Source organism: Diceros bicornis, chromosome 26, assembly GCF_020826845.1.
Source record: "Diceros bicornis minor isolate mBicDic1 chromosome 26, mDicBic1.mat.cur, whole genome shotgun sequence".
NCBI classification, from domain to species: domain Eukaryota; kingdom Metazoa; phylum Chordata; class Mammalia; order Perissodactyla; family Rhinocerotidae; genus Diceros; species Diceros bicornis.
The window spans coordinates 47,764,753-47,792,133 of NC_080765.1; the positions used below are offsets into that span (position 1 = coordinate 47,764,753).

The 27,381-nt window shown below is 63.9% G+C and overlaps 1 protein-coding gene across 8 annotated transcripts; it reads right to left on the reverse strand.

Annotated features, from left to right (window-relative positions):
• Positions 1 to 940: 940 nt before the first annotated feature.
• CAPN15 (calpain 15) lies at positions 941 to 26,462 on the reverse strand. Of its 8 annotated transcripts, none has more exons than XM_058570477.1 (13): positions 20,012 to 20,839; positions 15,606 to 19,566; positions 5,984 to 7,454; positions 4,826 to 5,034; positions 4,560 to 4,743; positions 4,262 to 4,485; positions 3,335 to 3,460; positions 3,083 to 3,239; positions 2,509 to 2,666; positions 2,185 to 2,417; positions 1,935 to 2,101; positions 1,655 to 1,833; positions 941 to 1,589 (listed from the first exon to the last, which is right to left on the reverse strand). In XM_058570477.1, exons 2-13 carry the CDS (start codon positions 15,785 to 15,787, stop codon positions 1,412 to 1,414), a joined length of 3,468 nt encoding a protein of 1,155 aa, XP_058426460.1. In that variant the 5' UTR covers positions 15,788 to 19,566; positions 20,012 to 20,839; the 3' UTR covers positions 941 to 1,411. The 8 variants fall into 8 exon arrangements, with proteins under 8 accessions (XP_058426460.1, XP_058426461.1, XP_058426465.1 ...); XM_058570478.1 differs by having other exon boundaries at positions 15,606 to 15,898; positions 18,033 to 20,839; XM_058570482.1 differs by lacking the exons at positions 15,606 to 19,566; positions 20,012 to 20,839 and adding an exon at positions 26,276 to 26,462.
• Between the last annotated feature and the right edge of the window lie 919 nt (positions 26,463 to 27,381).

Consider the following 27,381-nt stretch of genomic DNA (forward strand, 5'->3'; position numbering starts at 1 on the left):
ACGGACAAACGAAGAGGCATCATTACAAAACAAAACGTTTTTATTTGGTCCATCGGAGCCTGAGTCTGGAAACACCCATGGAGAATCACCCTACAGGGACTGAACTGACAATTGATAAAATAGTCTTTGTGTCGGAAGAGCTGGCATATGTACAGGGTTAAAAATATTCACAGCTCACAGTAAAAGGAAGAAATATAAAGGAGGCCCAAAAGGGAGGGTAGTGCTTCCCGGGGCTTCTCCAGGTGTAAAAACCCCACAAGCCCCATGGGAAGTGAGGGGCCATGGGCAGGGTGAGGCTGGGCAGGCCCCCAGGAAGCTGGCCTCAGACGTCTGGGGGCAGACGCAGGACTCCGGCCTGACAGCAGCTGCAGGGGGAGGACACCTGGGCGGTGGCTCAGCTCCCTGGGCCTGAGGCCAGGCGGGGGCCGTGCCCTGCGTGTGCCTGGACAGGGCTGGCCACAGATTTCTGCTGGACCCTGGTCCTCCTGGCAGAGATCAAGTGGTGCTGAGGACAACTCCCCTCACCAAACGGCAGAGTGGGCCTGGCCCCGACTCACAGCTCCTGACCCGCAGCCTCCAGGGCATGGCTTTGGTCCTGGTGGATGCTCCAGGAATTGCATAGTTCACCAAGGGGCAGCTGGGACCCTCCCCATCCCGCCCTGAGCCCATGGCCACCAGGCACCTGCCTCCTGGGACACACTGCTGGGACTCCAGGAACCCTGCTTGCCTCCTAGGGGGCAGATGGGCTCTGGGGGCAAGCTGGGGGGAGAAAGCTCCTGACTTTGTGCTCCACAGAGGGGGTGGTCCCCGCTCGCCCCGGGGTCCTAGCCTGCCCCCCCCACAGAGGGGGTGGTCCCCGCTCGCCTCGGGCTCCTATCCTGATCCCCACAGACGGGGTGATCCCTGCTCACCCCGGGGTCCTAGCCTGACCCCCACAGAGGAGGTGGTCCCCGCTCACCTGGGGTCCTAGCCTGACCCCCACAGACGGGGGTGGTCCCCATTCACCCCAAGGTCCTAGCCTGACCCCCACAGAGGGGATGATTCCTGCTCTCACCCTGATGTCCTGGCCTTTCACCCGCCCAGATTTGGTTTCGTGAACGGAGCTCTTGACTGCCTCATCCAGACAGGAGGCCCCAGGCCCACTGGGAAAGGCAGCCTCACCTCGGCACTGGTGGTCTGAACATGACCTCGAGGTGGGCTGGTCAGAGAAGCGCCCCTGTGCACTAGAGGTGGATTCGAGGTATTTTGCTAGGTGGCCGGGAGGCCTGGGACAGGAAGGAAGGCTCAGGGGAAGGTGCACCCCGAGGCTGGCAGCTCCCTGGGTGGGGTCCTGAGATTCTGGTTCAAGCGTCCTCTGCTGGGGTCTCCCTTGTAAAGTGCGGTGGGGAGCGGGCGGGTGAAGGCAGGGCTGTCACAGAGGCCGGGGCCCATGCAGGCCAGCGACCTCGGGCGTGAGTGGGGGGCTGTGGGCGCCCCTGGAGGCTGTCCAGTCGCTGAGGAAGGCCTGGGCCGCCTTGCGGTGCGCCAGGCGGTGGGTGATGGAGAAGCCGGCGTTGCCCTCCAGCTGGGACAGGATCACCAGGACCTGCCTGGGGGAGGGGGCCAGTGAGGGCCAGCGGGGGCCAGGGGACGCAGGGGCGGGGGCGGGGCCCACCTGTGCAGGGGCGGCACGCTGTCGTGGGTGCGCAGACTGCCGCGCGTGGACACCACGTTGAAGCTGTCGGAGCAATCGCACTGCACGTGCAGGTAGGACTTGGGGTGCCGGTTCTCCACCACCACGATCAGCCCCGCCCAGCCGTGCGTCAGGTAGTAGCAGGTCATGCCCTCGCGGCCCTGGACACCGACAGCGCAGGCGTGGGCTGGGGTGGGGCTGCCTCCTCCCCTCGCTCCCCCCCAGGGCCCCTCCCTCCCCCTTCACCCCTCCCCGCCCCTACCTCGTGCCGCTCGCCCCGGCTCTCGGTGAGCAGGATGATGGCGTCCGCCAGTGTGGTCGGCTGGGCCTCCACCGGCTCCACCATGACCAGCCTCGAGCTGTACACGGCCAGCACGTGGCCAGGTGGCTCCGGGGCGCAGCGCGGGACACCCGCAGCGGGGCTGGAGGCTGTGGGGGAAGTGAGTCGTGAGTGGGGGCCAGTGGTGTGGGCAGCAGCGGTCGGGGCAGGGGCAGCAGGGCCGGGGCGTCACCGTGCGCGCCAGCCGAGGGTCCGGGCGCGGAGGGGCTCCAGTGGTTGAAGGCACAGCACACCACGGCGTACTCGCCGGGCTCCAGCATCACGTCGCAGTTGACGAACTTCTTGACGGCGCGCTTGCTGTGCGCCAGCAGGCGGCCCAGGCTCAGGCGGCCGCCGCTACCGAAGGACGCGCGGAACACCAGCACGCACAGGTCCAGCAGGTGGCTGTCCACAGCATCCGTGCGCCTGCGGCCAGACCCGCGGTCACCGAGGCGCCCCGCGCCCCCCACCCTGAGAGTGGCCCCCGCCCCCGCCCCCCCCTGCCCCGCCCGCCCACCTGCCGCCCTCCTGGAAGAGCGCGAACTCCAGGGACACGCGCTCCAGCACCGTGAGCGCCGTGACCCCCACGGGCCCGCTGGCCGAGCTGGGGAAGCAGCCCTGCACACGCGCCTCCTGCCAGTCCGAGTGCACCTTGCAGATGTCCACGGAGTCGAAGTACCTGGGCAGCGAGAGGGCGGCCTCACTGAGCAGCCCCCACCTCGGTAAGGACACGACAGGGTGCCCGGTGACCCTGACAGGCGTGGGGCGCCTCCTGCAGCCCCACCCCTCGACGCCCTGCGCATCTCTTGGGACCAGTGTCCAGGAAGCCCTGGTCCTGCCTGTTGCCCGTGGACACCACCAGGGGGCGCCAGGCGCCAAGGATGACCCAGAGAGAGCAGAGCTCTCTCACCCGATGCCGACCTGGATTCCGGGATGGCAGAGGGCCCCGGTTGGCAGGAGGGACAGGCTGGGCTCCACAGGGAAGGACGCCGCGTGTTGGGCAGAGACAGGTCAGGTGGGACAAGGTGAGGGCGGCTGGAGCAGGGGGCAGCATGGGCAGACATGGGACCCCCACTGCCCGCAGCATCCAGGTACCTGATGAAGTCGCTGTACTCCATCCAGAAGACGCCTTCGCTGCTGCCATGCGGCATGAGCTCACCGCGGAGATGCCCCGGCCAGTGTGGCCACTCGTCCGACCAGCTACCATTCCAGGAGAAGCGGCCCCACGGGTTCCGGAGGCGCAGCAGCCTGTGGACCAGGGGGCTGAGGGCCACGCCCACACCCCCCACAGCTTCCACCACACATCCTCACCCCTGGCTGCCCATGGCTAGCCTGGCCCCTACCTGGAGCCTTGGACATCACGGACATCCAGGACGGAGTAGGCGTGGCGAGGGCGCAGGCCCAGGCTCTCGTAGACAGCATCATCCACCTTCATGTTGCCCCCCCCACAGGAGGCGCCCATGAGGAACCTGTGCCAGCAGAACAGCCTCGCTGACCGGGGCGGGGGTGGGGTGGGGAGGTGGGGGAGGAGCTCACTCTCCAGGGGACCCCTGCTGGCTCTGGCCCTGCCCCCAGGGCAGGGAGGTGCAGCGCAGGGTGGGGGGCCTCCCTGCCTGTAGGGAGTGCCGATCCTGGGGACCCACGTGAGACACATGAGAATCAGGAAGTGCTGGCCTGGTCCCTCCACTGTGACCCAAGAACTCAGAGGGCTTAGGCTGGGAGATGGGCAAGCTGGGGTCCCCTGGAGGCTTCGTGAGGCTAGCTGGTCCTGCTAGCTCAGGGTCACGGCCCCCCAAGGGGAGAGGGCAGCAGTACTGCCCAGTATCAGCTGAGAGCAGGCGGTCTCAGCACCAACAAGCTGTCTCTCCCAGGCCTAGCATTCCAGCCCCTCCCCACAGACATGCCACCCAGTGTGTGCTGGGTCTCGGAAGACACCCCCCACTCCCCCAGGTGCCTCCGTGGGCTCGCTCCCCGTCATCACAGGCCCAGGTCAGGACGGGCCCTCCAGGTGTGGGCCAGTGGACAGCATCCTGCCTGCTTCCTGCCCCGCCTGGGCAGGTGGAACTGCCGGCCCAGTGGTGGAAGGTGACAAGGCTGACAGCCAGGCCGCCTCGCTGTGGTCAGCTCTTGCCAGAAACATCTTGTGAAACGCATGGTGCGGCTCAGAGAGTGCCCGCCCCTGCTTCTCCCACCACTCCAGGCCCCGGCCTGGCCGTCCCCTCGCCTCTCCTCCCAACGCCACTGACCACTGCAGCGCCCGCCCTTCTTACCCAGCCTCCTTAGAACTCAGCATTTTGGCCCAGATGAGGTCAGTGTCAACAGGCTCCTCGCGGGGGTTAGTGGAGCTGACCTGCAGCGCCAGGCTCTCACAGGGGGCGCCGGTGAGCGTGGCCAGGCCTTCGATGGCGCGCCCTGCCTGGAGGGCAAAGTAGGAGCCGTGCAGCTTGGCCAGCGCCTTCTCGATGAGGGCCACCCACAGCTGCTTCCGCTGAGCCTGCGTGGAAGGTCTGGAGTCGTGAGGCCCACCACCGCCCATCCCGCGCCTGCCCGAGCCGCCCGCCCCACCACCTGCGAGAAGAGGAGGAAGCCGGCCTCGTCACAGGGCAGCATGTCATCCACCAGCACCGTCGTCCACGTGCCGTCCTTGCAGAGCCGCACCTGGTAGGCGCCCTCAGCGCACAGGCTGCGCGTGACCATCACCCGCTCCACCAGGTCGGGCCGCTCGGCCAGCACCGCCAGCGCACTCAGGAACCTGCACGGAGCCGGCGGCCGCACGGTGAGTGCGGCTGGACCACCTGCCACCTGGCCAGCGCAGGTGGGCGCCCCAAACTCACCAGCAGTTCCCCAGCAGCCCCTGCAGGATGTCCGAGGGCCGGAGTGTGTGGAACACGGACCACGAGATACTGTGGTCCCTGAAGACGGAGCAGTTGATCTCGTGGGGCCGCAGCCACTGTCTCACACGCTGCTGGACACTGTCGCCCGCAGGGAAGCCCACAGACGCGGGCCCAGGGGGAAAGCTGTCATCCACGAAGTTCACGCTGTTCTGTAGGGGTCACCGCCACATGCTAAGGCTGGGCCAGGCGGCCCCAGGCCCAGGACGTGCCTCTCCACCTGGCTGGGGCCAGACCACCGCCCAAGAGAGCATCCTGAAAATGCTGCCTGAACCCCAAAGGGAAGGGAGTGGGCGTCTGCACAGCCACCTGACCCATGTGGAGGGCTCAGCCGTGGCCTCGTGTGACCCACACGACCCTGTGAGGGTGTGGGGGACCGCAGCCAACCAGGACACTGCAGGCTGGTGACGGGTCAGTGGGAGGTGTGCACGCCCAGGGAAGATGGGGCGGCCCCCGGCCTGGAGGCCGAAGGGGTGGTGGGCACTGGGGACAGGGAACCTGGGTGGCCTCCCTGCCCAGCCCACGCCCACTGCACCGAAGGCCCCAGGAAGAGAAGTGGGGGACCTGGCTGGGACAGGGAAGGCAGGACATGAGCCTTCAGATGAGCTGTCAGGGTAGGCTGCTGGCAGTGACGGGGCAGTGGGGACACACGGTGCCTCCAGCTGACCCTGGGGGTGATCCTTCCCTGAGTCAGCCCTCCCGCAGTTCCAAGGGCAGAGGAGCACGAGGGGTGTCCCAGCCCTGAGTGTCCCGGCTGGAGAAGGCACCACCCTGACCTTCCTCTGGCTTCACTGCCCATGGGAAGTCATGCTGGGGAGGGGTCAGGACCACTGACTATGGGGTCGCAGACCCTCAGCACAAAGGAAGAAGGGGCAACACGTGGGTAGCGGGGACCAGCCATACTCCAGTGAAGGGTGGCTCAGGGGGCTGACCCAGGCTCAGGGCCAGGCTGGTGCTCAGAGCTTGGGGAAGAGGGTCCTCCCTTTCCAGGGAGAAGGGCCGGCAGGGGTCAGAAGATGCAGAGGAAGCCTGATCCGAGGTCAGGGAAGGCGAGCGTGGAGAGCCAGCCCCGAGTGTGGACCCCCATCTGCAGGGACTCACCTCCCGGCAGAAGGCCACGATGTTCTCCCAGAGGGCCTTGGCCTCGCCCTCATCTGTCTGCCGCCGCTTCTCCACGTGCATGCTCTCCCTGCGCCTCAGGGGTGCGGCACCCCGGCGCTGGGCCACCAGGAGCTGGGGCGTATGGCAGGCGACACAGTGCTTGGCCCGGGGCTCGTTGAGCAGAGTGCAGGCAGGGCAGGCCCACTGGCATGAGCGCTCGGGCGGCGCCACAGGGAGGAGGCAGCCGGCCTTGTGGGTCAAGCAGGGGCCAGGCTTGTCAGCGCTGCAGTCGGGGCAGCGGGCGGGGGGCTCGCCGTGCTCCTGGAAGCCATGCAGCTTGGAGCAGCCGCACACCGTGCACCTGGGGGCCGCTGTGGGGTTCTTGAGCGTACACTTGGCGCACGACCAGGTGGTAAAGTCGGGGCTGGAGGGGCTGGCTGGTGTGTAGCGCACGGTGTCACCAGCCAGGTCGATGACATCACTGCCCGGTGTGGTGCCACAGGCCTCACAGCGGGCAGAGCTCGCGGGGCCAGGTGCGGAGCAGGAGCCGCACTGACGCAATGCGGGGCTGCCCTCAGCCGCCTCCTCCTCCAGCACGCTCAGCCGCTTGCCTGACAGCAGCTCTGCCAGGCGGGAGGCCCCGGCCCCAGCCCACCCTGGGCCCTGGGGGGGCCCCTTGGAGCCTGCAGAAGGCAAGGGCTGGGCGGCCTCAGGCACAGGTGGCTGCAGCTGAGGAGGGACCTCGCGGCGGCTGCGAGGCACAGGGTTGTTCTGCAGGGTGGGTGAGAAGGGGCTGAAGGGCAGCCCCCGCGGGGGCTCCTGGGCAGCAGCAGAGGGAGGGTCGGCCTCGGTGCCTTCACCAGGCTGGGGTGGGGCAGGTGTGACATGGAAGCCAGCGGGGGCCATGACTTCAGGGACCACCAGGGCCTCAGGAGGGATCCTGGGCAGTGAGAGTTTCCGGGGGCCCCCGCAGGCAGAACAAGAGCTAGCCACCGGCGTGTTGTGCAGCGTGCAGCGCTGGCAGGCCCAGCCGCTCCCAGGCTCTGCTGCTCCCTCCTCCTCCTCCTCTTCCTCCTCCTCCGGCCGCCCCCCGGCTGGTTCCTCGGCCGCCAGTCCTGCTGTCTGCACTGGACCCGCTTCCTCCTTGCAGCTGCCCTTGGGCTCCACCAGGACGGTGGGTGGCTTGGGCAGGACCCCATTGATGACAGGCAGCAGGGAGGCACCGGGCCCGGGCTCCGGGGCAAAGCCACACACCTCGCAGGCCTCCTTGCCCAGGAAGTTCCGGAAGGTGCAGCGGGCGCAGGGCCATTTCTGCTCCTCCACGCTGAGCCGCAGGATCTGGTCGAGGTCGGGCTTGTGCCGGGGGGCCTCGCAGATGGAACACTGGCGCTGGCCAGCCGGGTTCAGGAAGGTGCAGCGTGCACAGGACCACTCCCCAACTGCGGCCATGGACCCAGGTGAGTGTGTGTGGCTGGAAGGGAAGGCCCCGGTCAGCGCAGGCCTGCAGGATAGGGACCCAAGTCTCCACCTGGGATGAGGGGGACGAGGCAGAGGGATCTGTGCCCTCTGGGCTGTGATGGACACCAGGCTCAAGAGGGCAGCCGTGAGGGCCTTGAGGACTCTAAGGAGGGAGGGGGCCCCAAGGCCTCTGAGGGACCCCACAGCTCTGTCCTCAGACCCCATCCAGGGGGGTGGACCTCTGGGGACAGAGGGATGGGGCTGAACCACACCACCGTCTCAGTGGCCGCGGGCCCTGCTGTGGAGGCAGTCTTTGGTCAGTTCCAGGGAAGAGTGTGAGTGAACTTCCCCAACAGGACAAAGGGATCCACAAAAACCCACAGCGAACACCACACCTGGCGCCGAGAGACTGACTGCTCTCCTCCCAGGACCAGGCCCCCGTGCTTCGTCGGCACGTACTGGCGGTCCAGCCAGGGCAACAAGCCAGGAAAGAGAGAGGACAGGCCTCCAGCTGGGAAGGAAGGGGTAAAACCGTCTGTTTGCAGATGATGTGAGCCTAGGTACAGAAAAGCCCAAGAATCCACAAGTACCTACTAGAGCTAATAAATTCAGCAGTTACGGGGCATGAGATCGACCCAGAAGTCAGTAGTGTTCCTGTGCCAGCAGCAAGCAACCTGAAAAGGAAGCTAAGGAAACAATACCACTTACAACAGCTTCCAAGGTAATAAAATACCGAGGAATAATAAACTGAACTAAGGAGGAAAAAGATTTGTACCCTGAAAACTACAAAACACTGCTGAAAAAAATTAAAGACTATCTAAATAAACCAAGAGACACCCCAGGCCATGATGACAATAACACCCAAAGTAATCTACACAGTCAGTGCAATCCCCATCAAAATCCCAATGGCCTCTTTTTTTTTCAGAAATGGAAAAAGCCGATTCTAAAATTCATATCAAATTGCAGGCCCCCCAACCCCACCCCGCCCTCAAGTAGCCAAAACAATCTTGAAAAAGAGGCAGAAACTCAAGACAGTGTGGTATATGTCTGTCTGTGGGCTCTGTGAGCAGAGGAACAGAATGGAGAGCCAGAAGTGAACCCCTGCACACAAGGGGCCAAGACCATTTGGTGGAGAGGACAGTCCCTTCAGCAATGGTGCTGGGACAACTGGATCTAAAGACTAAAGGATGAAGCTGGGCCCTCACACCACATACAAAAATTAACGCAAAATGGATGAAAGACCTTAATGTAGGAACAAAAACTATAAAACTCTAAGAATAAGGAAACATAGGTAAATTTTCATGACCTTGGATCTGGCAATGGATTATAAGACATGACACCAAAAGCATAAGCAAATAAAGAAAAAAAATTGGACTTCATCAAAATGAACTTCCATGCTTCAAAGGACATAACCAAGAAAATAAAAAGACAATCCACAGAATGGGAAAAAGTATTTGCAAATCGTATGTCTGAGAAAGGACTAGTATCCAGAACATACAAAGAACTACAACTCAACAGAAGATAAACAACCTGACTCAAAATGGGCAAAGGGTCTGAACAGACATTTTTGCAAGGAATATACACTCACGGCTAATCAGCATGTGGACAGATGCTCGACAGCACCAGCCATCAGGGAGACGCAAATCAAACCATGGGAGGCACCACCTCACATCCACACGCTGCCCAGAATCAGAACAGCAGATGGCAACAGTGTTGGCAAGGATGTGGAGAAACTAGAGCCCCCCCGAATGCTGGTGGGAATGCAAAATGGTGTAGCTGCTGTGGAAAACAGTTTGGCCTATCCTCAATACGTTAGACAGAATCACCATATGACCCAGCAATTCCATGCCTAGGAATATACCCGAAAGAACTGAAAACCGGGACTCTAACAAATACATGTACACATGCATTCACAGCAGATCCGTTCACAATAGTAAAGAGTTGGAAACAACCCAAATGTCCTCAATAAATAAATGGATAAACAAAAGGTAGAATACTATACAGCTGTAAAAAAGAATGAAATTCTGACACACGCTACAACATTGATGAACCTTCAAAACATGCTGAGTGAAAGAAGCCAGGCACAAGAGCCCACATGTTGTATGACTCCATTTATATGAAACGTTTGGGACAGGCAAATCCACAGAGGCAGAAAGACTCGTGGTTCCCGGGGCTGGGGAGTGAGTGCACAGTGGGCGCAGGGTGTCCTTTTCGGTGATAAACATGTTGTGGAACTAGGCAGAGGTGATGGTCGCACACTGTGAATTCACTAAATACCACTGAACTGTCCACTTTGAAATGGTTAGTTTTATGTTATGTGAATTGCATCTCAAAAATAAAAAGTGAGTACGTGACGGGGAGGGGAAGGCGTGAATGGTCAGGGCTGCCTGCTGGGTCCCCAGCCCAGCTGCCTCTCTGGTTCTGGTGTTTCTGGGACCCCTGGGCAGGGGTCTGTTCTGACATATGCTGAGGGGCTACAGGCATCTGACCTTGAAAAGCAACCTAGAGGCGCTCCTGGCCTGCCCTCTGCGGACATTCTTGCTTAGCCGAGGACACAGGCTCAGCCTGGAAGCCCTTTTGTCCCATACCAAGGCCCTGGGACTGACCAACTCCAGCCACGACGGCAGCCTCCTTGGCGGGGCTGTGGGTGGTGACCCGCCTGCATCTCAGCAGCCCCTCTGGCGGCCGGCCTTTGGCACACATGGGTCAGGGAGGGACAGCCTGGACTCTGGGGGGCCAGGCACACTCCACTCACCTGCCTACCACCAACCCAGACCACTGCAGGCCCAGGCCTGCCTGGTGTAGGCTCATAGAGGCAGCTGGGTCCTATAGCAAGAGGGAAACCCCGTCCTGCTCTCACAGCACGCAGCCCAAGGTGTGGGGGTCACGGCAGGCGAGGCTGGCTCTGTGCCTAGCAGCCCTCGGGGCTGTGAGACGTGGATGGTGGGCTGCCCAGCGGGGGGATAGCCGAGGGCCTGAGGTCAAAGAAGGTGGGAGAAGGGGCAGGGCCACCATGACCACCAACCTGTCCTGAAGCACTGGCCATGCCCTGCCTGGGAGACCCTGTGTGTGGCAGGACACTGTCCCCCCAGGATGGACGGCTACTGGCCGGGGGAAAGCAGCTGTCTGTGGCTGCAGAGCTGGCTCCATCCCACCTGGAGCTCCTGTCCCAGGAGGCCTCTGGCTGTGCATTCGGTGGGCAGGAGGGCTGCTGTTGGACACCGGCCCTGGAGCAGGGCCTGCAGGGATGGCCATCGAGGACACAGCACTCTCCAAGTGGCCGGGCCTGTGGCATGGCAGCGGGGTGGGCGCATGAAGGGCAGGGCGGGCAGGGCTGAAGGACTGGCTGGGCAGGTTGGAGCTGGGGGGCCTGCACTTCGCTCCCAGACCCTGCTGGTGACACACAGCCAGGGCAGGGCACCCACCTCCCACACTCCCGGTCCCCTGCACAGACTGCCCCACAGGCCACCGGGAGCCCTGGAGCACAGCCTCCTCTGCTCCTGGATACCTGACCTGCCTGGTTCCCCCAGGCTGGGCCTCTGCTCCTCCTCCGCAGGGCAGGTGGGATGCTCCTGGCTCCTCCCGCCCAAGATGGGCCAGGGATCTGGGGGCGGGGCAGGCTGGCTAATCCGTGTGCGAGGGGGGTCCACACTCCACAACACACTCAGTCTCCTACACTGACTGCAGCTGCTCGCCCGGCAGAAAAATCAATTGTTCCTTACAAGGATGAAGCTGCTGCTCCTAATGCTATGTTCCAACCAGATCCTTTCAGTTCAGGAAGAAAGAAAACTTGCCTCTTCAAAGAAACAAAAAAAAAAGCTCCCCGGAGCAACTCAACTGTTTCCTGGGGCCCAGAGCAAACTTGGTGAAACCACCTTCCCGGCCAGCGCGGCTGATGCTCACGAGCTGCCCAGGGCCTCGCCCACGGAAGACAGCGGGCAAGGAGGGGCCTGCGACCAGCAGATGGGCCTGCGCTGGGGCCAGGTCAGCTTCGGCCTGGGCTTCTGTGCTACAGAAAGTCTGAGAAATCTGCCTGGAGACAACCAGGACCTCCCCACACCGTTCCTCACTCAGAGAAGGGCCCAAGGTCAAGGCGTGGGGCACGGCGTGTGCCCAGCCACACACACATGTGCAGGTACACGGTGGGGCCTGGGCAGCCTCTGCCCTGGCCCCAGGCTCAGGGGATGGTCACGGCCCCTGCACACTGACCTGGCCTGGCTGCAGGGGCCTGCAGTGCTGGTCTGACCCTTTGTGGACCATCCGCTGCTGGGAGGGTCTCCAGAGAGAATACTCAGGCTCCAACCCCCCGCACATGAAAACAGGGCCCGCAGCCCTCCTGCCGCAGCCCAGGCAGACACACCTGCCCTTGGCTCCAGGGCCCTGGTGGTCCTGGATGCGCTGAGCAAGGAGAGCCTTGCAAACGTTGGGGGAGGGAGGGAGCGCAGGTCCTGTAAACCTTGTGACCCGCCTGCTGGCCTGAGCCTGGCCAGCACCTGGGGCTGCTGGTGGGATGCAGCAGGCTTCACAGCCATCCTGGTGGACAAGGTGAATTAGGAGGATCCCATCTGGAGCTCGGGAAGGTTTAAATGAAAACAGTGCCTAAAAATCAAGGTCAGCGCTGGGGACCCAGGGCGAGCCGGGCAGAAGCAGTGGCCCTCTGCCGGAAGGAGGCTTCCAGGGACGGCAGCGGCATAGCAACAGGGTTCCCAGGACAGGCAGTGGGGCGGCACCACGCTCCCTCACTGACCCCGCAACTCACAGTCTGCAGCTTGGTGTCACCAGGCGCACTGCGGCAAAGTGGCTCAGTCAGTGATCGGGCAGCCAGAGGTGCTGGCCTGCATGGGCCTGGGGCTTTCGCCCCCCTGCACTCACCTGTGCTGGCTTCCACAACCCCAGGGTCACCCTCACAGCCACCCTGACACCCCGTGGGGCCCGAGGACTGAGGAGACACTCATGAGGCCCAGCAACCTGAAACCCCTAGACTGTCCGGAGGTGAGGCCAGACCACCACCAACGGCCGGACGTGGCAAACCAGCGTCGGCCCAGAGTCCGAGCAGTCTCCACACACAGGGCGCGCGCAAAGGCTGTCACTCCATGCGCCAAGACGGGCGCGATGGCATTGTCGGGGGCGGCGAGGCTGGCTGCTCATGGAAGACCGCTCACCACAGGAGGCCAGGTCATCTGCCCAGGCAAGTCCAACCCCTGCTTTGCCCTCGCTGATCCTGGAGTGCCAACACTCAGCTCCAATCCAGAGGGAGTCGTGGAGGTGCCCTTGGGGACCCCCATGCCCAGGACATGCGTGTCGCAGGAATGCGCAGGCTGCCCGTCACCGCCACGGGTGCGGCCCAGTTCTGGGAAGGCGGACTTTCCCCTCAGGGAAGCTGAGAGGAGTAAGTGGTGTCTGGACACAAGGACTTCAGGCAGGCCATGCCAGGAGATGTGGACGCCGTGCCCGGCTGTGTCTGCCAACCCTTGACCTTTGACCCCCTGCCAGTGCCAAGGTCATTGAAGTCCCTGCCCCAGCCTGGCGGTAGGTACAGGAGATGCACCATGCCTGACCTTCCTGGTGACATCAGTGTGATGGGGCGGCCCTGGCCAGATGTGGAGGCTTCAGTGAGCAGTGGGCACTGCCCTTCCGTCCCGGTGCCTGTCGGGGAGAGGGGGCTGCGGGCTGTCTCCTATGCACGCGCCTGGCTGAGTGCCGCATGTGTGCGTGTCCATGCGTCCAGGCGTGCGTGTGGGGAGGGGCGGTGCCGGGGTCGTCGTGCAGGGTGTGGGGGCGTGGTGCCCCTCTTCCTGCCACCTGTGGCACCCAGCTCCCCCGCTGCTCTCTCCTCTCTAGTCTGGGCGTCTGTGAATTCCTGAAGGTTACTAATGGCACCTCCTCCAGATTTGCCCTGGCCTGCCACCTTGGGGGCAGACAGTAGCTGCCCTGAGGTCGACCAATATGTATGTGGGTGACAGGAAGGAGCTACCACCGATGAACGGCAGGGGAGGGCCTGGCAGGAGCCGGGAGGAGGAGAAAGGGCGATGCCACGTCACCAGGCCGCTTGGCTGGACAGGGTGAGCCACACCCTTCAGTGCACTCAGAGGAGCCGCCTGCTCAACCCCATGGGTCTACACCACGGCTGCTGCTCACCTGGGTCCAGCCTCCCTCCTGGGACCCAGTAATGCTCCTCCTGGCCACTTATCCTAAGAAAATAAAGAAAACTAAAAGATGCGTGTGGACAGAAGAAAGGAAAGTCAGCAACAGCAGCCATCAGGGAAACGCAAACGGAGGCACAGGAGGCGGTACCACACACCCATGGGGTGGCCAGGACCAAAAGGCAGATGGTAGCGTTGCTGGCGAGGATGTGGAAAAGCCAGAGCCCCCTGCACTGCTGGCGGGATGCAAAGTGGTGCAGGCACTGTGGAAGATAGCCCGGCAGTTTCTTAGAAAATCAAACGTGAATTGACAACAAACCTCAGCAATTCCATTCTAGGAACCGACCCAAGAGAGAGGAAGCACACGTCCACACAAGGCCCTGTGCACGGTGTTCACAGCACACCACTCATGACACCGAATGGAGACAACTCAATGCCCATCACCCAAGGATAAACGGCATTGCTATCCACACAGCAGACGCTGCCAAGCCATAAGAGGTGGCGGCGCTGACACACATTACATGGATGGACCCTGCAAACGTGATGCTTGGGGAGAGAAGCCAGACTCAAAACACACGCGGCGTGATTCCACTCAAGTGGAATTCCTAGAAAAGGCAAATCCGCAGACAGGAAGCGGGGGATGTTGGGTGCTGGGGGGGTGGGAAGGACTGCAAGCGGGCAGGGTCTTCCAGCACCCTTCCAGGTGCTGTAACCTGGGTCGTGGTGATGGCTGCGTGGCTCTAAGTGGATACAACCACTGACTTACATCCGCGAGGGGCGCGTCTGTTGGCGTGGACCTACGTCTCAATGAAGCTGCCTTGGAAAGGCAGAGACGTTCACCAGTGCGTCATCGATGCGCAGACAAGGGGAACAGAGGAGACTCTAATAATCCGCTGTCGACTTCTGCCTCTCACTAGTCCCCCACGGTCCTGCTTCCCGATACACCCCTCTGGACCTCCAGCCCCTAACGCCTCTGCCCGCAAGGGGCACAGGCGAGCCTCCGAGACGCTCCCTCCTGCCAGGTGCCTCATCAAGGGGGCTCGGGCCTCAGCTCCAGTGCCACCTCAGGACGCTGGCCCTCCTGCACACCCATCGGGACCTGGCCTGCTGCCCGCCAGCTGGTGAGCCCAGGATACGCCTGGTCCCCGGTCACCAGGAAGCTGCCCTGCACAAGTGAGCTGTGTCCATGGGAAGAGACAGCAGCTGTAGTCTGGCAGGTGCCTTTGGGAGAGGGAGGAGGGCATCTGCTGCCCACTGGACCCAGGCCAGGGCGCCCAGGAGAGCGAGGATAACTGCTTGCCTCTGCCCCGAGTCCGTGGAACCCTGAGTGTCTGCTGAGCACCGGGCACCCTCCCTCCAGCGAGGACACAGGGAGTGAAGGCAGGGACCAGTGTGGGGGTAGGACGCCAGAGCCCGTCCCTCCCCCCCACCAGTCACCCCAGCACCCCGAGGGGAGGCTCTCCGGGGGACTCAACGGGCAGCCTAGGCTGAGACTTGGGCTGGGTCCTGCCGTAGCCTCACCTAGAGGGAGCCGGCATGTGAAGGTCTGCCACTGCAGCCCCACAGCCTGACTGCTCCCCTGCAGGCAGCCACGTCAGAGCAGGGGCACCACGCACAGACAGGGCGCCTGGGCAGTATCCCCCAAATCCCATGGGAAGCAAGCCAGCATTCTTGGTGCATTCCAGCGCCACCCCAAGCCTGGGGTTGGCACCCCCACCCCCAGCAAGAAGCCCCAGCAACAGCTCCAGCACAAGCACCGATGGAGGAGGCCCCGTGCCCCGGGGTAGGTCGCGCAGTCCCCACCCCACTACCTCCTACCAGCCAGCCCGAGACCACATGGCTGCTCCGGGAGGAGGACCGGCGTCTGAGAGTGAGCAACCCCAGAGCCTCTCAGGTCTCGTGGTGTCGGGGGTAAGTGAGTGGCCAGAGGACCCTAAGAAACAGGGACACTAGCCCTCTGCAAGCCCCTCTGCCAAGCACAGCCACACTCCCGCCCCTCGCGGCCCCTCCCCACCTCTTACCTTCGGGCCCGGGCGCGTGGGGGCTGGTGCTGCCGGGTGACCAGGGCACCACCCCAGATTGGCCCCCCGGGGCCGCTCCTACACCAGCCAGCCGCTGCCGGGGGCCCTGGGTAGGATGGTCCCCCAGGGAAGCCATGGTCCGACTCGGTCTCGGCGGCTAGCGAGGAGGCGGAGCTCCCCATGGCCCCCACGACGGCGGCCACGCTGAGAGCCAGGCCAGGTCACATGTGGCCAGCAGGCAAGGTGCGGCATGGAGGGAGGACAGCACCCAAGCCGGAGGCAGGGCGGCCGAGCTGGTCAAAGGCACGGGACACCAACAAAAATAAACACAGAGAGAGAATAAAAAGAAAGAGAAGAAACAGCATGACTCACGGGAACGAAGTCCGCGGGCCCTGGGCGGGCTCCCCAGCGCCAGTGGCCTGGTGGGACAGGCACCTGGGGCCTGTGCCTGACCCGCAGCAGGCGTCCTGCAGCGCCCACCCAGGGCCCCCATGGCCAGGGCTCCCAACGGGGCGAGGGGCCAGCATTAGCAGAGCTGCAGCCCCCGGCACGCGGGGCCGGGAGCTGGGAGCCGCGTGGCAGCGGCCTCCCATCCCATAACCAGTGCACCTTCTCTGCTCCTGAAGACCCACATCGACCACCGACCACCCACGGTGGGATGGTCGTTGGTCTTCAAAGAGGGTTTTGTCTTCAGTGAGAAATGACACAATGTTGCTTCATTGTAGAAGAAAAGGATTGAAGGGATAAGAAGGGGAGGGAGCACCGCGGAGCAGGGGCAGCCCTCACGGAACAGCCTCAGGAAGAGGGCACTGAGGCACCACGCAGCCACACCAGTAGGACCCGCACGGCACCACAGTCCTACCCACACACCCTTCTGGAGCCTTCCAGAGTGAGAGCCTCCCTGATCCAAAGAAACCTCAGGGGCCCGAGAGGAGATGGGTGACCCAGAGGGACCGGGGAGGCTGGCCAGGCCTCTGGTGGGGGACACCCGTGCTCTGGGGAGGCCGTCTTACTCCCGTGGGCCAAGGGGAGGAGTTAAACAGCCCAAGAGCACCCACTGCAAGAAAGAGGCTGGCTGCTTCCCATTTCAGAAGAGGCAAGTCCCGGTCAGCGTCAGAGAAGATGCCTGTACCGTCTCCCCTCGCCCGCTGGGCCAGGCTCTGCGCCAAGGTGGGCATCCGCTTGGCTTTCTGGCTGTGCAGGTGACCAGCAGTCAGCCCCTGGCCCCCACCCCCGGATCTGCCGTCACCCACTAACCCTTCTCCTAGCTTCCAAATGAGTCCCTTGGACACAAGGGCCAGTGGCTGGGGTGGAGCTGGGGTGGGGCGCGGGGCAGGGGTTGCATCCTTGCAGCACAGCCAGGCCAGTGGGTGCCCAGGGCTTGTGGCGGGCGGGGCTCCCCACCCCTGAGAGCGACACGCAGCATACAGCTTTGGAGGCCGGAGGGGCCCAAACACCACAGGGTGTGGGATGGGAGCTCTGGTCAGACCAGCCACGTCCCCTGGGCAGCAAGAATGTTCGTCTGGATTGCCTTCCTCCCAGGGACGGGGGCATGGTGGGACTGAGCAGCATCAGCCCTGACTGCCTGTGACCCCACAAGTCACCTGCTGCTCAGGCCTCCCCCACGGAGCATGACTAGAGCTGAGCTGTGGGGGCAGAGACCCCTGAGGACCACAAAGCCGACACTGTCCCCACCTGGCCCTGGAAGGAACGTCTGCCGGCTCTGGCCTACAGGAACCCTGCCCATCAGGAGCATCACGTGAGCCACTGATGTTTCCAGTCCTCTCACAACCACACAGAAAAGGTAAGAGAAAAACATAAAGGACTCTTGATGATGCATCTTATGTGACTCAACATATAGAAAACATCATCGCATTGGTGTGGATGCACAGAGACCCACGCATGGGCCGTGGGTGTGGACGCGGAGAGACCCACGCATGGGCCGTGGGTGTGGACGCGGACAGAACCAGCATGGGCCACGGGTGTGGACGCGGACAGAACCAGCATGGGCCACGGGTGTGGTCGTGGACAGAACCAGCGTGGGCCACGGGTGTGGACGCGGACAGAACCAGCGTGGGCCACGGGTGTGGACGCGGACAGAACCAGCGTGGGCCACGGGTGTGGACGCGGACAGAACCAGCGTGGGCCACCGGTGTGGACGCGGACAGAACCAGCGTGGGCCACGGGTGTGGACGCGGACAGAACCAGCGTGGGCCACGGGTGTGGATGTGGACAGAACCAGTGTGGGCTATGGATGCCTGTTTTGGACTCTCACTGTGGTTTACGCTCATCTCCATGTGGATGGGCCACGCTCTGGGGTCAGGAGCCATGTGCTGTGGCCTCCATGCTGGGCAGCACTAGAGAGCTCAGAGAAGTGGGTCTCAGTGAATGCAGCTGCGGGGTGCCCAGCACACAGAGCAGGCTCACCAGCGGTCAGTTCCACGTCATCCAGGGTCACTCAAGACACCTGCGTCTCCCACAGTTATAAGCTGGACACAGAACAAATACAACGGCCCCAGACTCCTGAACTTCACTCCACACGGGAGCACCTTGTGGGGAAAGGGCCCAGGCATTTCTCAGACTCCTCTTTGGCAGCCAAATCCTGGGCAATGGAGGAGCAGGTGAGAGCAGGTGAGAGGAGGGGAGGGGAGGGGAGGTGAGAGAAGGGGAGGGCAAGGGAGGAGCAGGTGAGAGGAGGGGAGGACAGGGAGGAGCCAGGGAGGGCTTGAGTGGGAGCCACGCTCGGCAGAGGTGCCCATGGAGCGGAACTGGGTGCAGGCTGGTCTGCCCCCGACAAAGGGCTCTGCCCATGTCCACCACGAGAACAGAGGACTGGGTGGGGAAGCCTGGCCAAGAACCCCAAAGCTGGGAGGGTGGGGGAGAGGGACGGTGCCGTCCGCAGCCAGGTCAGCCAAGCTGACGCCACCGTGTGTATCTGATGTAGGCAGAGCTGATGCAGCGTGAGGATGTGGCCTGGGCCTCCCAGGGGGATCTGTGGGGTCACAAGGGCCTGGCTCTGCCTGGAGGAAGGAGCACTGAGGCCTGGCGCAGGCTGGGTGTGCGGCTCGAAGCGCAAGCTCCCGTGAGGACCCACCTGCTCTTCGCCAATGCCCTTAACAGGCCCTTAGCCACAGGGCAGTGAGTGCTCAGGCCTGCTGCAGACACCTGGGGACGTGCTGGGCCCCCACCCCTGCAGGCCTCATCTGGGGCGGCTGCGTGGCAGTGGCTGGGCCTCTCCTGGGAGGGCAGGGGCAGCACAGGCCCCTCTCACTAGGGCTCGAAGAAAAGGGACAGAGAGGAGAGGCGGCCGGGAAGGCAGATGCCCCTCAGGGTGGGCTCCAGAAGGGCCTCTCTGGGACTTCAGGGACAACAGCGCCCCACACCCCACACCCTCTCTCACTGGCTAAGGGATCCCCGGAGTGAGACCCCACAGAGGGGCGCCCTGGCTGGGCAAGGGGCTCGCCAGGCCATCGAGCACAGCATGGGCTCCCCAGCGAGCGGCCCCAGCTGCTGGAACTAACCCAAGGGACCCACCTACTCGGGGCAACATGCGGGAAGCTCTGCCGGGGCGGGGGGGCGGGTCAATCCACAGCTCCTGTCCTGGCTCCACGTCAGAATAACCAGGGATGGAGGCTTTTACAGACACGTCACACGGGCCCTGTCCCTGAGATGGAGCCCAGGGGAGACCTCCTGTGACAGAGCACACGCCAGTTGTAGGCGGCCAGCCTCGCACTATCCCCTGGGCCGCCTCTTCTCCTGCAGGGCCTGCCGGGCGGGAAAGGCCCCCAGGGCCACTCCTGTCACCCAGGAGAGAGCCGAGGAGCCCTCTGCCCAGGCCCATTCCTTCATTCATCCCTTGGTGCATCCTTCCTCCCTCCGCCGGGCCAGGCTGTGTCAGGCAGGAGGATGTGGCGGCCAACAGCACTCAGGGACCCACCTGCAGGGGCTCACGTTTTGGCTGCTGTGTATTAAGAAGAGCACAAGGTATAACACATCTCCGGACAGAAGCCAGGGCGCTGGGAGACAGCATCTCAGGAGGAAGTGCCCGCCCGCAGCCCTGAGGCCCCGCAGCCCACGCGGGCTCCTCCTTGCCCTCACTGGAACCGCTGCCCTAGATTTAAACAGGGCAGCAGCCTAGACCCGGCCTCAGGGGAGTGTGGAGGCAGGGGCACCGCCCCCAAGGACAAGGTGTCAGTCAGCAAAGGCTGACCAGCCTGTTCCCAGCCCAGCGTGAGGCATGTGCCTGGCGTGGCACTGAGAGGACAGCAGGGGACCATCCACCCAGACTGACGAGTGCACGAAGGGCTAGAGGGAGACGACCCCCTCCTCAGACCCCAAGTGGGGCGCCCCTGTCTCAGTCATGGCAGGCCAGGTCCCAAGAGTGACACCCCACCACCCCAGCTTACCGCCTTCCCAGTGCCCCGCAGGCCCTCTGAGAGGGGCGCTGAGACCTCAGCCCGTCTGAGGCAGGAAGGGTGGCAGGTGCCGTGGGGCAGGGACCCAACTCTATGGGTGGCAGGTGAGTTGTTTCTGCCAAGGGAGAGGGACGGAGTGGGGAGAGGAATAGAGGGAGGAGGAGACAGCGAGGGCCATGCCCCAAGACCCAACCAGGGAGGGGATGTGGGATGATGACATTCCTGGGGCTCCCATAAGTGCGTGTCGGGCGTCAGCATAGGCTGCCCCTACAGTGCGCACACGGGGCATCTGAGTCCCGCGTGACGGTGGCCCGGGCTCCGCACAGACATTGCAGCTTGACGCCACCTCCACATGCGTGCACATGCCTCGCCCAGCACCCCCCACGAACACACAGCACCCACATCTGTGTCCTCACGCACACGCTCCCCACGCCTTCTAATCCGTGCTGGTGAGGAGGCGTGCCCGGGCTACACGACACTCCTCGCGGGCCCCAGGGAGCCAGTCTCAGACCCTGTCGAGGTCCGTCTCCCCATGGGGGAGAATGGCGCCTTCACACCGCAGCAACCCTGACAGGCTGCCCCAAACCAGCCTCAGGACAGCGAGGCAGAGGGAGAGCTGCCCGCCAAGGGTACACCAAGCCTTTCTGGGCACCCACGGCCACCCTGCTGCACCCGAGAATCACAGCCACCAGACGTGAAGCTGAGAGCCCATCAGCCAGCAGACTCCATGGCCTGAGGATGGCACCACCTGGGTGGAAGTGTCTCGAGACGTGACGCTCCTCCCTGAGTGAGGCACCCGCCCAGGAAAGTCAAACTCCCCACCCCCCGGCCCTACCAGAAGAAGCCAGGCCGGGACCCCACCCTATGCAGGGCCCAGACTTCGACCTCCCCGCCCCAGGGCTGGCAGGACAGCACTGTCCCATAGCCACCCCATCTCTCGAGGAGTCAGGTGCCCACATCAGCCGCTCACTGGCCCGTTCCCCCTCAAGGTGGGAGGACAGCAGGGCGCAGAGTCAGGGAATGGGCCACTGGGCACGTGGGGGTCCCATCTAGGGGGAGACCAAAGGAATGACAAACACGTCTGCTTGCAGTGCGCCCCGAATGACAGGACCATGGCCCCAAGCCTCAGACGCAAAGCCGTGAGAACCAGGCTGTCAGGCCCAGGTCCAGGCGGCAGGTCTCAGGGCGGTTCTAAGGAGAGGCCAGGCCCGCAGAGAGAGGGGGTGCCCATGCCGCACTCCTATAGCCGCTCCACAAATGAGCCTACCACACTCGGGAAGAGACTTACCCCGAGGTGCCTGAGCTCCCTCCACGCTGGTGTGTGAGTCTGCGCCATGGGAGGCGAGCTCAGTGGCAGAGCAGTTTTGCCAACAGCACATCTGCCCAGAAAGAATGCCTCCTCTCCCGAAGGTCCTGGACTCTGGCCCTGGAACAGGAGACCCAGTGCCCAGGCTTATCGGCAGGAGCCAGAGTCCACGGGAGAGCGGAGCCGACCAGTCACGCGGTCCAGGCTGGATGGCCATCTGTGGCCCTGGGGTAGAGCTCTGCCCCCACGGCTAGGCCAGGGCCACACAGAGGGCCGTCCCACCTCCACACACGCAGGCCTGTATGAGGAACGACCCTCCGTCACCCTGGGAAAGCTCCCATGGGAGGTGGCCCAGGGACTACATCCCTTTAGAAGCCTCATCTGTCCCTCACCCAGAGGAGGCCGGAGGCCCCAGGTGTGCAGCGTGGCTCAGCCGGCTGCTTGCTGCCTGGTCCAAGGCCCCCGGCCACCCCTGGGCCAGCCAGCGGCAGATGTGGCTGTTCAAGATCCAGGCCCCAGGGAACAGGGCCTCCCTCAGCCAGGCTCTGCCCACGTATGGGCCCCGCAGAGAGGTGCCAGGTGGGGCAGGGCTGCGGGCAAGCAGCCAGGCCGCCGTTAAGAGTCACCTGGACCCAGGCTGTGGCAACACCCAGCCACTCCAACAGCCAACGGGGCCACCGCCCCAAAAGCCGGTGACTTTGCTTTCCTCAGCACACACTGACCGTCGTGGGGAGGGGCACGCACACCCCCAACGCCCCCGGCCTTCCCAGGCCCCCAGCTCGCTGTGGCCTCTTCCACTCGCGCACCATCGCCCTCAGGTGAACCCTGGGGCCAGAGACCCCTGCCCACAGGGCCCAGGCCCCACAGCAGTGCACCTGTCACAACACTGCGGAGCCTCTGCTGAAATAACCGTGAATGCTCCAGGAGCCGGGCCCAGGGAAAAGCTGTGGGCTCCGGAGGCATAACCAGCACTTCCTGTTGGCAAACTCGGGAAGAAACGCGCCTGCCCCTTCCACCCGAACGTGCTCCACGGCGGCCCGTGGCTCTTGCTGGCATTTCTGGACATCTCTGTTATCAGTCCCTGAAGGCCCTAGACGCCAGCTCTGGACAGAAGGCAGGACCTCCACCCTTAGGCTCAGCCCCTTGTGTCCTTGGCCACTCAGAGGACCTCGGAGACGCCCACAGATCCTGGTCACAGGTGAACAGCGGCTGCGGACCGGACTCGTTGGACTCTCCGAGCACCTGCTTCCTGGGTGGAAGGGAAGGAGATGGGTGTCTCAAAGCAAACCCACACGGGGGCAGCTCACGCTGGGAGGCTAGGGGACGAGCACATGTGGTCCGGGGGATGCCTCTAAGGAGGGGACTGGGTGTCCCTGCATGTCTCTGGAGTCGCACACACTTCGTACGTTGTGAGAAAGGAAAATCGCTTCGCACACGGTCCTATCAGGGAAATGGACGCTCTCAGGACTTCAGTTTCCAGTTCACAAGTTCAATCTTGTTCAACATTGAACACTACTTTTAACAGGAAAGAGAAGGTCCCAGACGAGCACTCTCGTTTCTTGGCACTTTCATATTTCTGTTTGCCAAGTGGCGGCGGGAGCAGCCCTGGCCCGGGCAGCTGGAAACTTCCGGCCTCACAGGCAGCATAGCGGGTCTCACAGGGGCATGTGGGCCCTGGAGCTTTCAGCTCACCCCAAAACGAGTCGTGCAGCTGCCACACGGGCGCTGGCTGCACGCGCTAGGGCCTCTCTGCAGGGATGGCAGGGGCTCCAGAACCCGCTCCTTTCCTGTGACACTGCAGGGGGGACGGGGGGGCAGAAGGTCCTAGAGGCCCAACCTGCCTGTGTGAATTTATTCCAAAGGGCAACTTTTTCGAGCAGTGTCGCTGTGGAGGGGAATGGGCACAGGAGGAAGTCCCTCTCCTGCAGGTCTGGGCTGCGACGATGCTGGAGGAGCAGGAAGCCGAGATGACGCCTTCCACGCCCTGAGGCTTCCATACAGCAACTACAGACCTATCATCCTCCCGGTATCTTGCAGCACCATCCACGCACGGCCCCTAGCCTGGCCACCAGGGAGGTAGGGATACAGCCCTCAGAGCTCCCCCTCGACCTCGGGGAAGCCAGAGAGAGCAGGGCCTGGAACAGTTGCCAAAGCGTGACTGCATCTGCCAGGACAAGGCAGTGAGACCGATGCACGTGTGCGGTCTACTCATCTCGCGTGAATCCTACCCCTGGTGCTCCCGCGCCAATGACTTCCTGAGCGCTCCTCCTGCAGGCATCAGGAGGCCCCAGGCTGCTCCTCCGGGGGTCTCTGTGGTGGGCTAGGACACTCCTCCGTCCTCCCACAGCCCCCAGCTCCCTGCACCCTCGCGGTGCAGCAGCAGGCCGTCCTGGTGGCACCAACGCGGCCGTCTGCAGAACCCCTGGCCAGACCCACAGGGTGACAGGGCTTGGCTGGGCGGGTCTCCAAGGCTGAGAGGTGGAGGCAGCCCAATCTCAATCCAGTCTCCTCGCAGCTCACTCAAAGAAGGTGGAGGCCAGCAAGTCCCCTCCTCAACCCCCAAGAGGCTGCAGGTGCCCTTCTGGCTGCCTGGGAGTTCCTCTCAGACTCCAGAGCTGGGGTGACCAGAGCTGCCTGCCGGCGAGCAGCTGACAAGTCATTCACTGACCACCTACTTGGTGTGGATGGCCGGTGCTAGGTGCCAAGGGAGAGTCACGGATGGGGCCTGAGGGGATGATATCAGAGCCTGGCACACACCTCCCAGGCATTTTCAGCACAGCGGGAAGGGGGGGACCTGCGTCCATGCAGAGAAATTTGGCGGAGGAGTTAGACGAGAGAGACGTGCCCATGTGCCTTCTTCGGGAAACTCCTGTGGTACTGGGTGCCAAAGGACAACGGGTTGCAATGTGGACCAGAAAGACAGGGCAGCAAGGCGGTCCAGGCAGGAGAGGAGGGACCGGTGGGCTGACCCCAGACCCCGCTGTACACCCTGCGGGCACGGAGCCTCAGTGCTAGGGGGCTGGGTCCCCGGCCTCTCCCAGCTCTGACCTAGGGCGTCTCTTTTCCGCCACACAGTCCAGGGCAAAGCAGCAGCCCAAGACGGTGGTTGACTGACCAGCCACCAGTGTTTCCTGGGTTCTGTGGCTGTGGTTTTCAAAGAGCCCAAACTGTTTCCATTTAACTATATCATTTGCCCTTCCAGCACCCTTCCAGGCCTGGCATGGTGGGTGGAGGTGGCACGCCCAGGACAGGCCAGACCAGATTGGGGGCAGATTAGCTGCCTGCTTTGGGCCCTTCACTGACCAGCTTGGCCCCTGAACGACATCTGTGGTTTTCAAAGATTTTTAGGGCAGCAGAGCCCTTCTTTCCAACTACCATGTATGGAAGACAAACACAGGAGACGGTGGAAGGAAAATGAGGCAAAAAGGCAGCCTCGATGGTCAGAGACCTGGATGTGCAGCCCCTCCACCCTCCCTGACCAGTAACTGCTTCCCCTCAGCATCGGTATCCAGAGAGCTGCCCGCGAGATGGGGGCCCAGAGAGGTCGCGCAGGGCCTGCGAGCAGCTTCAGCAGACGTTACACTATGAAGCAAGCCAAGCCTGGCCTCCCTGGTGAAGGGCAGAGCGCCTCGGAGCCGCCCGCATGGCGGGGCGCAGGCTCCTATGCGGATGCAGGATTAGAGGATCACTTCCTGCTCACAGAGCCCGTAGTCTGCAGGCTCAGAGCAGCGACACAAGATCTGAGACTGGGGGTCCCTGCCTAAAGACATGCAGGCACTGAGCCTTGGGCCCAGCGGGGCTTAAACCTGGCTCTCAGGAGGTCACGAGGTCACGGGCCTGTGTGCTCAGGAGAAGCAGTTCCAGAGACTTCCGGATGCAGAAGGGACAGGCGAAGAGGAGTGTTCCTGTGCCCAGCCCCAAGGCCAGGCCGAGCTGGCTTCCTGCAAGACCCACATCCACAGCCACGCTGCAGAGCAGTGGCTCCTGGGGTCCCCTGATGGTCTGGGGCCCTCTTTCTGCGACGTGGGCCAGGAAAACACTATCTCTCTTCACATTTGAGAAAGTCCTCAGAAGTGGAAGGATGGAATTACCCCACCTCCTCCCCCCACCCAGGCTCTGGGGACCAAGGGTCATTCCGGGCGTTCCTCACACCTCGCTGTGACTCACACAGCCCTCCAGACCTGGGTCCAGGGAGGGGCTCTCAGGAGGAGCACCCAGCTGAGTCCCAGTTTTCCCCACAGGACACGACGACTTCAAGTTGCAGGACCCCAAACTCCCAGGCCTGTTCTCACACGGGTCCTGTTACCTGCAGTTTGGTCACAAATTCCTGTGCGTTAAGGAGGCCCCGAGAGCCAGCCCAGTCCGGGCCACTTGATCACACAATAAGGGTTCCCGGGTCAGGACCAGAAGGGCCCCTTTTGCGGCCGGCAGGAAGAACTCAGCCGCCCAGCAGCCTGGCAAACGTTACCAGGGGCCACCCTCTGTAACTTCCCCGCGTGGCGCCAGCGCAAAGAGGCACAGGGAAGAGGAAGTGGGGTGGCCAGTGGGCACAGGCGCCTGCGCTGCCCCCTCCGTGGGCCGTCTCAGGCAGAGGCCCAGGCCCCGCGGTGGTGGAGGCAGGCGGGCACCGCCGGCACATCCCCTAACGCAGCCGGACCAGGACGCCGCCCGGAGTAAGGGCGCTCAAGGGCAGACAGGGGCCGAGGCCGCCCCCCTTGCGTCCGCAGCACCGGGCTGGTCTCCCAGGGACCCGAAGACCCAAGGCCCCGCCGGTCACCTCCAGGCTGCGCCCCCAGCCCAGCCCGGTCTCCGGCCAATGCCGGAGGCGCCGGCGGGGCAGCAGGCTGATCCCGGCTCCGAGGCCGGCGGGACCTGGCGGCGAGAGGCGCTGCCCGCCAGGCCCGCGCTCCGGCCCCAGCCCGCCCGGCCGGCGGGACTCACCTCCGCACCCGGCAGAGCCTCCTCCGTCCCCACGGCCCGCGCGGCCCCGGGCCCGCTCGCCTGCGCCGGCCGAGCCACAACTTCTGCCTCCGGAGGGCGGGCGGGCGCCCCTCCTGCCACCGGCCTCTGCCCCGACGGCCTCCCGCGCTGAGTGACGGAGCCGCCAAGCACCCGACCCGCCCGGCCCGGCTCGGCCCGCGTCCGGCGCCTGCCCTACGCCGCCTCCGTAGCGTAGCGCCAGACCGGGACCCCGCGGCTACGGCGTGCCCGGGGCGCACTCGGCGCTGTGAATCGCGCGCGCGGACTACGGCTCCCATAGGGCCGCGCGGCCCCGTCGGGCCGGAAGCTCGCGGCGGCCCTGCGCGCGAGGCACGCCGGGAACTGTAGTCCTCGGGGTAGCGGCCAACAGCAGTCACGGCTGGCGCCCTCCAGGGTCCTGCCGACTCCCCGGGCCGCCCTGCCCGCCGGCGCCGCTGGAGATGGCCGAGCCCCGGGCCCCGGGCGGCGCTACATGCCAGGTTTGGCGCGGAGCGGAGAGAGGCTGCGCCGAGGATGGGACTGGGACTACAGCTCCCAGAGTGCCCTGCGCGCAGGAGGGGGCGGGGCCTCCACGTCCGCCTCGATCTGGGCGCTTCCGGCTGCCCCTGCGTGCCGAGCGCGGGGTCGGACGGGCAGAGTTTGGGGTCCTCCTGTCCGGCCCGGTTCCTGGACGAGCGCCGGGTCCGCGCGGCCACAGACCCCTTAGCTCCTCCCAGGCCCCTCTGCAGCCTGTCTGCGTCATCGGTTCCCGTCGAGGGCTTCCTGGTCTGGAGTCCAGTCTTGGGGACCGAGCCGGGTCTCGGACTCGGCCTTGAGTGTGGCTTGGGTACGTCCCTGCCCTGGGCCTCAGTTCCCGCCTCGGTCAACGAGGGGAACCGGCGTCTAACCGGGCCGTTGGGGGACGGAGTGAGACACAGTCCACGGAGGCTCAGCCCAGCCCGGAGGAAAGGAGCTCCTCAGGGGCCTCGGAGCAGACCTGCCCCGATCATGCAGAGCCTCCTTGGCTCAGTCCCTCCCTCGACGCTCCCTCTCGGCAGCCGCCAGACTGGCGGGTAGACCCTCTTCCAGGCCCCTC